This window comes from Acanthisitta chloris, unplaced genomic scaffold (genome assembly GCF_000695815.1).
Source record: "Acanthisitta chloris isolate BGI_N310 unplaced genomic scaffold, ASM69581v1 scaffold12918, whole genome shotgun sequence".
Classification (NCBI taxonomy): domain Eukaryota; kingdom Metazoa; phylum Chordata; class Aves; order Passeriformes; family Acanthisittidae; genus Acanthisitta; species Acanthisitta chloris.
Genome location: NW_008686557.1, coordinates 5,714 through 16,314, shown reverse-complemented (window position 1 = coordinate 16,314; position 10,601 = coordinate 5,714). Strand labels below are relative to the sequence as shown.

General features: G+C 43.1%; 1 protein-coding gene across 1 annotated transcript; it reads right to left on the bottom strand.

Annotated features, from left to right (window-relative positions):
• Positions 1-518: 518 nt before the first annotated feature.
• LOC103807482 (ras-like protein family member 11A-like) lies at positions 519-10,212 on the bottom strand. Its single transcript, XM_009080210.1, has 4 exons — positions 9,880-10,212; positions 8,421-8,477; positions 6,047-6,129; positions 519-997 (listed from the first exon to the last, which is right to left on the bottom strand). Exons 1-4 carry the CDS (start codon positions 10,022-10,024, stop codon positions 530-532), a joined length of 753 nt encoding a protein of 250 aa, XP_009078458.1. The 5' UTR covers positions 10,025-10,212; the 3' UTR covers positions 519-529.
• Positions 10,213-10,601: the final 389 nt, after the last annotated feature.

The window sequence follows — 10,601 nt, the reverse complement described above, 5'->3', positions numbered from 1 at the left end:
TCTATTTTTTAAACCACGTTTTCTAAATTCTTGCCCCAAGGAGCAAATTGTGTAAGTTCGTTTGCTGAATGAGCAAAGGGGTTTGAAGGAAGACATAAAGACAATGAAAGAGCCTCTCACACAACCTGATTTCTGAATTTCAGCCATGCCATTATTATTATTTAAAAGCTTATTGCTTTTTTTCAGGGCTGTGGAAAACAAGTTGGGTTTTTTTCACAGTATGTTAAGGGGTTGGAATGGACCTCAGAGATCACCTAGTCCCAACCCCCTGTCCTGGGCAGGGACACCTCCCACCAGACCAGGTTGCTCAAGGCCTTGTCCAACCTGGGTTTGAACACTGCCAGGGCTGAGGCATACACAGCCTCCCTGGGCAACCTGTGCCAGTGTCTCACCACCCTCACAGGAAAAAACTTCTTCCCAATATCTAATCTAAATTTCCCCTCTTTCATTTTATACCTATTGCTCCTTGTCTTATTACTACAGTTCCTAACAAAATGTCCCTCTCCAGCTTCAAGTTCTGTTGGCTCCATCAAAGTGGAGTGGCAGATTTCCCTTTGGAAGTCAGAGCCTGTTTCAAACGTCTCTTTAAGTCCTGCATATTTGGTGACTTGGGCCGGACAAGGTGGAGGCCTCTTCGTTTCTCCCCGTTGCAGCTCCCAATCATCCTGCTGACCTCCTGGCACAGCTGCTGGAAGGCTTCATGCACCCCCTCACAGTTCTCCCGGGCTGAGACTTCATAGTAAGTTCCTCCCAGCTCACCAGCCAGCTGGAGTCCTTCTTTGGAGGACACCTGCCTGGCTCGCAGGAGGTCTCCCTTGTTGGCCATGAGGAGCAGTGGGATGTTGGCATTGGGATGGATCTTGCGGATGTGCTGGTGCAGGGGACGGATCACTCGGTAGCTCTCGTAGTCTGTGATGGAGTACACAAAAACGAAGCCATCTGCCCAGTAGATTGAGCGGTTTATCTGCTCTTGGCAGCAGATGCTGTCAGTGTCATCCTGCCCACAAAACAAGAGGGGTGAGATTGGGAAACTCAGAACAGGGAGCAGAGAGAGCAAACAGTCACACAGCACTGACAATACTGGGAGCTTTGTTTTCAGGTGGGGCTGTTTCTCAATAGACAGGCAGAAACCTCCCTGAATGTCCCAGGGACAGGAGAATTTCTCACTGTATCAGGAACATATTGCAGGGAAGCAATGATGTGGAGAGGGGTCAGAGCAAATTGGTTAAAAATTTTGTTTAAAAACTGCATCCAGTTCTGGTGTCCCCAACATAACAAGGACATGGAACTGTTGGAGCAAGGCCAGAGGAGGCCAGGAAGCTGATAAGAGGACTGGAGCACCTTCCCTACAAAGACAGAATGAGAAAGTTGGGGCTGTTCAGCCTGGAGAAGAGAAGGTTGTGTGGAGACCTCAGAGCAACCTTCCAGGATCTGAAGGGGCTCCAGGGAAGCTGGAGAGAGACTCCTGGTTAGGAACTGCAGTGACAGGACAAGGAGTAATAGGTATAAATTGAAAGAGGTAAACTTTAGATTAGATATTAGGAAGAAGTTTTTTCCTACGTGGGTGGTGAGACACTGGCACAGGTTGCCCAGGGAGGCTGTGGCTGCCTCAACCCAGGCAGTGTTCAAAGCCAGGTTGGATAAAGCCTTGAGCAACCTGATGTGGTGAGAGATGTCCCTGCCCAGGGCAGAGGGTTGGGACTAGATGATCTCTAAGGTCCATTCCAACCCCTTAACATACTATAAACTATGACAAGAAGAGAACAGGCAAAATATTGCTATTGAAAAATTTGTTCTGTATTCTATTAAACCAGTCAGAAAGTCATGCTTTCATAAAACCCACCAGGCTTATCACACTACTGCAAGTGAAGAGCTGTCCCCCAAGGTGGTTTTTTAGGGCTTTTTTCCAATTCTTTATTCAATGTCTCCATGGACAGAAGTTCTCACTAACTCTGGTGAAACCTGACAGATGTTCCTGCCATTCAGCTCTCCAGACAGTCAAAGGCAAATTTCCTTGGAAAAAGCAATCTGTTACAAAGAACCAATTACTGGAACTGAAAATGAGGTGAAATCTCATTGGTAATTTGTAGAGCAGCAATGGGTTGACATTATTTTTTTGCTGGTCCCACATTTGTTCATTCCATCACCACTCCTACTCACACAGCCACAACAATCACCAGCACTGGGAATATAGAAATGAATCCAACACTGTGGGGCTTGAAAAGACATCAGCTCACTTTTCAATATGAAGCTATTTTCAGCTAATCCTCTCTACTCTTTGCTATCCATGCTGGCATGTAACCCACACAGACAGGGGGATCCTTGCTGTAGTTATTGCCAGTGGGCCTGGTGTATACGAACTGACATTCCTGTCAATATTACAGGATTTCTGGAACTTTGTAATTTCTTTCATATCCAACAAAGTACTCAGCATATTCCATATCCAGCTCTTGATTAATCTGGTAGGAACTAAAGGCTTTTGCTATTATAACTTATTGCAAAATTCTATTAAAGAAATCTTCATCAACTTCAGAATGACTGTTAGAACGTTTCATTATCTGTAGATTAAATCTTTGCCACTCACATTCATTTGAACAGAATTTGCATGAGCTCAACAATCTCTCCAAACAGATCACTTTTATTTAGACACCTGAATATGAGTTATAAAGCTCCAGGAAGCAGGGATGGAAAAGAATGAGTGAAACTAATCAGTTCTTTCATGGTAGATCAGACAGTAAAAAAGGAACTACTGACAAGCTCTTCTGTGAGAAGGAAACAGAATTTCTGAAGGCTCAATCAGGCTTACAGCTTCCAAGAGGAGTTCTGCCAACTAACTGCCCTTTGGAAATATTTCAGTATTAACCACGGAGACAGTGGCTCATCACACCTTGTAGTTCTTTGCCCTTGGCAGCTCACAGTAACACTAAATCCTGTTAGCAGTGAAAACTACTGACAAGCTCTTCTGTGAGAAGGAAACAGAATTTCTGAAGGCTCAATCAGGCTTACAGCTTCCAAGAGGAGTTCTGCCAACTAACTGCCCTTTGGAAATATTTCAGTATTAACCACGGAGACAGTGGCTCATCACACCTTGTAGTTCTTTGCCCTTGGCAGCTCACAGTAACACTAAATCCTGTTAGCAGTGAAATCGTTTAACAGCTTATTACTCCTTCCCCTCCCTAAACTCCTCAAACCCCAGAGCCCAACAGAGCTGCACATGGAATGAAGAGGAATCCTCACTAGCAGCCTTGTTTAAAAGGTTAATGAGAGTGAACTCAAGCCAGGACAGGGCAGGCTGTGGGAAGAAGGGCAATTTGCACTGCTGGGGCCCGGCTGTACCCAGGCTGTGGATAATTAGCCACACTCCAAGTCCTGCAAGTCTCTGCTTACCAGCATACTCCTTTCATGGCAAGAAAAGAACTAATTGCTCTGGCAAGCATTTGGTTTTGGAGAAGGTGCACTTTCAGAGAGCCTTAATGAGCAGAAATTCTCAGTTACTCCAGCAAGGCCCACCCAGTAGTGAGATGGATGGATAATCCCGAGTGGAATGCTTTATTCAGGGAAATCAAAGGCTAATTGGCTACTTTTTTAAATGGAAATCTGCTCCAGAATGAATTTTGAAACACATGGCCATTTGCTATGTATAGAGCAAGCAGCAACGAATCACCCAACAAAACCAGTTATCTGTTTGCTTCTGTTTCTCTCTTAAACATTAACATTTCTGGTGGCTTGAATCCTGAGGGATTCCACATGACTTCCTCCTGAAACACTGCACTCAGCCTGCAGAGTGTAAGAAACTCACTTCCTTAAGGATTTTAACAAAAAATCCAACCTATTCTTAGTCTTAACAAGTCCTGTTTGGGAACAGTCCCTTCAATTATTTTGTCACCAAACAGGATCAAAGAAACTTATCCAACACCAATTTTATGCAAATAAGCAGATACTTCTTTACTTAGTGTGCTGGGAACAAGTGGGATCAATCCTCCAAATTTGTTCCCCTGACAACAAATTTGTACAGTTTATATACCCTCTTGTTACATAAGTCCATTCTTTGATTTAGCCTTTACCATGATTGGGTCTATTACTTATATAACTTCATTTTAAGGTGATCATTGGTAGTTTTACATGTCTATTACTTGGAACCCTTAGTACCCAGACCAAGGTGAGACAGGCAGAGGGGGTTTCCGAGCAGCATATCAAAACATGTGTAACTTCTTGGTGAGGTATCTATGGTTGCCTACACAAAGCACAGCATTCCAAACAGTCTTGTATTCCACAGCATCCTTCAGTAAACCTATATTATACTTTTACTCTGTGACTTTTAATCACAGCTATGATATCCTCCTTAATTTCAATGATCTTGCTTATTGCTTACATGAATAACTCTTGATTACTTCTGTAAACAGAATATTGTTACAATTTCAGATACATCATTTGCTGCAAACAGATAGAAACTGAGATAAATGTGTCCGTAGGAACAGACACAGTGCAGATCTCTGACCAGGGCAAAGAAAATGAAACTTCTTCCTAACTAAATTAAAATCATTGCTGACTAAGAAAACTCAGCTGTTGGCATGACTAAATTTTGCGGAGCTCTGGCTAGAGTCATTGAACTGTAGGGTACAGTCTTAATTAAAACAGGAAGACCAGAAAATAACATCTATCTGCTCTGAAAGAGGGAATTAAATTATTCCACTCCCTCCTTTCTCCATGGGATAGAGCAGAGAGGGATTCCCTTTGTTAAGTGTTTATCAGGCAGTCCCAATTGTGCCTAATCACCACCCACAGCTCCTCTTTGCAGGCCCTCTCTAAGCAAGCTGGCAAAGGGCTTTCATACTATTAAGTCCCACTTGAATATTTGGAAGACTTTCATAGCAGCTTTTGTTTGCTTTTTAGTGTCTAGAGTAAATGAGAGCTCGTTTCTCCTGCTCGCTGCACCCCAGAAGCAGCAAAGTGTGGAACTTCATCAAAGCTTTCTACTTCAATCTAATCCCAGCCATCAGAGAAGTTGGAAATGGGAACTGAGGCTGTGGGAGCTCTGCTTATCCTGTTCTGTAAACTCAGGATGGAACAGTTCTACAGCACAAAAATGCACACATGGGTCTGTGCAGGTAAAACAAGGTGTACAACACTGTCCAGGACTAGCCTGAAACGGGAGAGAAGGTGGTGGTCCCATCCTGACACGTTTGGCCAAGTTTGAGCTTAGGCTGAGATTCAGGCAACACCAAGAAGTTTAGGTTTGATGGTGATAAAAAGATAACTAACTTAATCATGAAATCTCAGCTCTAGGAATTATTACTCTCATAAGATTTCCACCATTCATGTAAAGACAAATTTCATTCCATTTCCTGCTGCTTTCACACTACTTTCATCCCTCTGCTCTGCATGTGAAGCAGATACTCAAAGAAAGACATATTTAACTTAAATCCTGCTTGGAAAAATTTTTCTAGAAACAAGTTCCTTATCAAATATTAGAGCTAGAATATCTAAAGCACTGACAGAAAGAATGGTGTAGGTAAATGCTAACACCTGAAAAATAAGGAATTAATTAATTAAAAAGAAAAAAGGAAACCACTAAAAGCCCTAGTTGGGAGTGACAACTGCTGTGTCCCCTGTCCCCTTGGAAAGAAACACTTTTGTAGGGACAAGAGATTCTGGGTGTGTAGGAAGGTCTGAACTGAGCCAACTGGGCCTCTGGGTAGGTGAGTTTTGTGCCATGCATGGACAGAAACCACTTGACAGAAAAAACCAAACAATCAAGGGGTTGGCAGGAGAGAGACAGGTTATTATTTTACTGCTGTTTAGTCTTGGAATGCAGTAATGTGTTTGAAATAGATTTGTCTTAATTTTGACTTACTCTTAGAAGAACCTATTTAACCTCTCCAAGGGATTGTTTTGGTGGAGCTTAAGGTACCCCCAGCAGTCTTGGGTTTGAGCCCAAGTATTTTCCTGCAGCTAAATGGAGTTATTTGCAGATGGAAGTGCTGGCAACAAACAAAAAACAGTAACTGTGTTGTAAAGCACCAATGCATGGAGCAGATGTTTTTACCTCTAATGAGACAAAAGGAGTATCTTGCACCTGTAGAGAGATCTGTTCCCCATCTATGGTGAACTTTCTTGAATATAAAGCACCTGGTGAAAAAGTAAGATTGTTAGATTCAGGGTCTGTAACAGAGAAGAAAGAGTACAGAAAGGCAAAAATGGAACAGTTGAAATTCAGATTTTGGAGGCTTAGAGTATGTAGCTGCTTATAGAAAAGTGAATGGCTCCAGAGTAGTCGTGTGGCTGTTTGCTGTGGGTTTGTGGGTGGAAAGTGGGTTTGTGTTTGCTGTGTGGTGGGAGGTTTTGAGTGTAGAGCCAGGATGGGGTCTGGGAAAGGGACACTCTGTGTGGAATCACATACTTGGAGTAAATCCCATTCAGGTTTTCAATCCATCTTGTTAACATTATAGAAAGTGGACTACATGTATTTTAATCTCAAACCAAAATATCCAGGTGTTGTCGGTAAGAGGAGTGAGCGGTTTCCTACTACATCTTTCTGAATGTCTTTAAAAAAGGAAGGTGATCTAGTTTTGGACACAGAGAGTGACTGTATACAAATCACCCAGAAACTCTTTGGGATTTGCATGATTTTAGCAGAGTTTGGTTGAAATCCCCAAAGACACTTTGAACCTGACTTCTGGTTAAAACTGGATGAGACATATCCAGGGCCAAGTGCCAGTTCAGACCATCTAGGACTGATCTAGCTAAAAAAAAACCCAACACTATTCTGGGCTTGAACTTTCTTTTGTTACTGGAGTGTGAGTTAAGTGACAATGAAAATTTAAGTCTTGATCTTATGAACTTTGTGATAAAAACAGCTTCAGAGGCTGATGTCATCATCACTTTTCTTTAGAACTTCATACAAGTCACGTGGATATGTGAAGAAATGCTTTATCCACAGCTGTGGTGAACAGCCTTTCTGTCTTGTCCAAACACAATTGCCATTGCTGCCTCTAAAACAATGTGCTGCATCTAAAACAGAGAAATCCCATCTACTGGAGTAAGGAATTCAGATTAACAGCTAGTCACAGTAATGCCATCATTCAAGGAAACAAATGTTTTTATTCCAGTGGAAAAGAGTCTGAGCTCACAGAAACATTTACAATACAAGGGAATTTAGCATCTGAATCAAACATTATCATACTGTGTTCTAATAGAGACTCTACGAGGGGACCTAGCCCTGCTGGGATTTATTTTAGTTTTTAAAACCAATCAGATTTTAAACTGAAAAGATGGGACTGTTTTATGGGAAGGTACTGTGCCCCTGAACCAAGAGCAGACAACATTCCTACTCCATGATGCACTGCAGAACACAGAGCAGGTACTTGCAGACACGGCCCACGCGCTGCCTGATACCCAATGGAAGGAGAAGCATGGTTGAATGATCACAAATACACTGCCACCTGTTTCTCATTTCTGGCATATTTAGTTCTTCTACAGCATGGCTGTTGGGCTGGTAGCTTAATGAGAAAAGCACGTGGTTCCCAGCACTGGCTCTGGCAGCAAACCATTGCAAAGCTCCCAAGTCTAACTTGATGTACAATCTCCCATAGAAGAGATGACAGAAAAGAACGAGAAATAGTGCAGCCAACCATCAAGGTTACTTAGGGTCAGTCAGGGCGAGCTGGAACAAGGAGCTTTCAGACTGTATTTCATCAGACAGGCAGAAATCAAAGGTGTCTTGTACTGCCATCTCCCTTCCTACTCCTCATCCTGAATTCCACATGAATCTCCAAAGGGAAGCAATCACTGCTTTGAATACCATCCACCTTTACCCCAAAACTGTGAGGTGACCTATGTGTGGAGTGTGCTAGTAGGTATGAACAGAGTGTATATGGATCCATCCTACACCACTGGCCAAATCAGTTGGCACCTTTTTGGACCAGAGGCTGTGAATGAAACAGCTGACCGGAACACACGATTGCTTTGTTTATTTTATGGAAAGGAGACTTCAATTTGGAAGTCTCCCTGGCCATAACAGCCACTGAAAATTGGGAACATGCAGTAAAAGTTTTGAACTGCCTTTTCCTCCCTTTGGAATTCATCTGGCTTCCCTGGGGTTGCAGGGAGAGCAGCATTTGGGTTTCCGTGGTTTAGTAGAAATGCAAGTTGTTCCTTGAGTCTGTGTTTTAGTATAGGTATGTCTCCAAGCAAACCTTTTACTCTGATCCTTTTCCATCAAGTTGGGGAAAAAATAGCTGAAAGGATCATAAATAATGAGCCTTTGATTTATTGCTTTCATAGCTTGAGGCTATTAACTGAAAATATGCACCTTATGGACATCTAACACCGCCTGGCTTTCCTGCAACGTGCACCAGTCATAAAATAGAGTGGATTTATTTTCAAGCTATCTGCAGTCCTGCTGGGGAAAGCAGACTCACCAGTGTTGGCTTCATAGTCTCCAATAAATCTCTTAGTGAGGAAGCGCACGACCAGGGCTGGAAAACAATGACAAAAATATGGGGCGTTAATGCAAACCAAAACCAATCTTTGGAGAACACATGTAATATCTTCCTGGAAGAATTAGTCTCATATGCAACCAAGTTAATCTTTGGATTGCTCACAAATTAGTCTGCAAATGCTTCTCTCAACACTCACAGAAAGAGATCTGGGGCCAGGCTGTGATACCTAATACAGAGTCATTCACAGCTTGTGTTGGAAATGAGCCCTGAGATCCAATGTGGCTGTTCAGCACAGGACACGGAGGTTGTTGCATTGTGACTGCAAGTATAACAATCTGACCTTTGCTCTGAAGTCATTTAGAAAAAGACTAACAAACCAGAAAACTGAAACTAATCTAAATACATTTAAGACCTGTCATGTAAGAAGTGAGGCTGATGGAACCTTAAAAACCTTCATGAAACCCATTAGTGATATCTAATCCCATCCAGCAGACAAACTGCATGTGCTCTGCACACATGGGTCATGCTGCAGCACCCTGGGCCTTCTTACTCACCTTAACCTGGGCTGATGTCTTAAACTCTTAGATTAGAACATTTTTTTTTTCTTGATATTTTATAACACTTAAAAACCCCACTGTGGCAACAGTAACTTATATTCCTGTAGTGCTTTCATCTCAGCAGATTCCTAGTAACTTTCAAAATCACTTAATAGATAAACAAAACAGTTTATTCTCCAAACAACTCATAGATTTCATTAAAAACAGTAATTTTTCTCACTGTGGATTCCAGGTCACCCTTTAATACCCTTAAATGAAATTGCCTGTGCACCTATCTTAAACTACTGAACAATACAAAGATGTGGCTGCTTCAAATCCAAAAGAAGCAAATATTTTGCTGAAACCTGTGGAGCCTCAGATGGAATAAATCAGATCTGATCTTAATAATTTCTGAAATCATGAGCCATAAATTCAAAAGCAACAATGCTCCCTTTACCTCTTTTCTTCTCCTCTCCTGTGGAGAATAATACAGGAAGACACATCCTGTATGTCATTATTTGTCTGCAGAGCATAAAACATTTACAACAGGAGGATAAAAGCCACTAGTCCCATTATTGGGGTGTGGAAACTTAGACACAGTTAAATAATTTGCACAAGACCAGGTAGAATCATTTGTGAGTGCAGAGCTCCCAGCACAGTGCCCTCTCCTCTCAGCTGCCTCTTCACGCTGGCTGCTCACACACCCCTACACCAAACGTGCCTCACACACTACTCTGCGCCTTCAAAAAAAAACCCCAACAAAACTAAAAACACCCCAAAACGTCACTTAAAATGTTCAAGATGCAACGAATTTTGCAGTCTTGGGTCTATCGGAGCTGTAAACGAGCTCGTGAGCTGCAAATGAGCTGCAAGAAAAAGCAGGTCCACACCTGTGGACTTACCTGTCTTGCCAACGCTGCTGCCTCCCAGTACCACGAGCTTGATGATTTTGTTGGGCACACAGTCCAGCACGGGGTACTCTGGTATGGGGAGCAAGAGAAAGTTAGTGGAATACTGTGACATAGTATCCTGAGAGATGAGAAGCATGCCAGAAATGAGAGTTCTTCAGCTCGGGCTGGGGGAGAAAAGAAGGAAAACGGCTTCCCGGCGCCTGTTCTTGGCTGTGCTTCCTCGGAGACAGAAGCCCTCTCGTCTCATTGAAAAAGTCTTCCCGAGGAACGTTAGAGCGCTTGGCCTCCTCTTCCCAATGCCTCCGCTCAGACAGCAACTTTGGAAAGCAAAAGGGAACTTTTTGATCAGCCCCCGTGAAAACTGACTCCTCCATTCCGCAGCCAATCACAAGGGAAACCCTGACATTCCTGCAGCCGGGCACCGAGGGAGCCTGTGCCTCCATCCGCCGCTTTATCGCTCCCCGCTGCCTGCTTTATGTGCTGTCCCTTGGCTCTGCTCAAACGCGATTCTGCTGGTTTACAGCCATCACGGGAGTGTTTCCAGCGCCATACAGTCACCCCACGCTCTGCTCTAATTCCACTTTGAATGATCCGGTTCTGCCTGTCTAGTCTCTTTGCATTTTCAATTGGCTCCAGCTCCGTGCTCTGTTGTTCTCCCTATCCTATTGTGTCCTGCAGTTGGGCCCCTTTAGAGTGCTGAAGCTGATGGGACA

What these genes read in the sequence shown, in the direction of transcription:
- LOC103807482 (XM_009080210.1), bottom strand. Translation starts at nt 10,024, where the DNA reads ATGCTTCTCATCTCTCAGGATACTATGTCACAGTATTCCACTAACTTT. An exon ending in AGACTATGAAGCCAACACTG is followed by an intron (nt 6,130 to 8,420) that starts GTGAGTCTGCTT and finishes CTTTTTCACCAG; the next exon opens with GTGCTTTATATTCAAGAAAG. An exon ending in CTCCTTTTGTCTCATTAGAG is followed by an intron (nt 998 to 6,046) that starts GTAAAAACATCT and finishes TTTTGTGGGCAG; the next exon opens with GATGACACTGACAGCATCTG.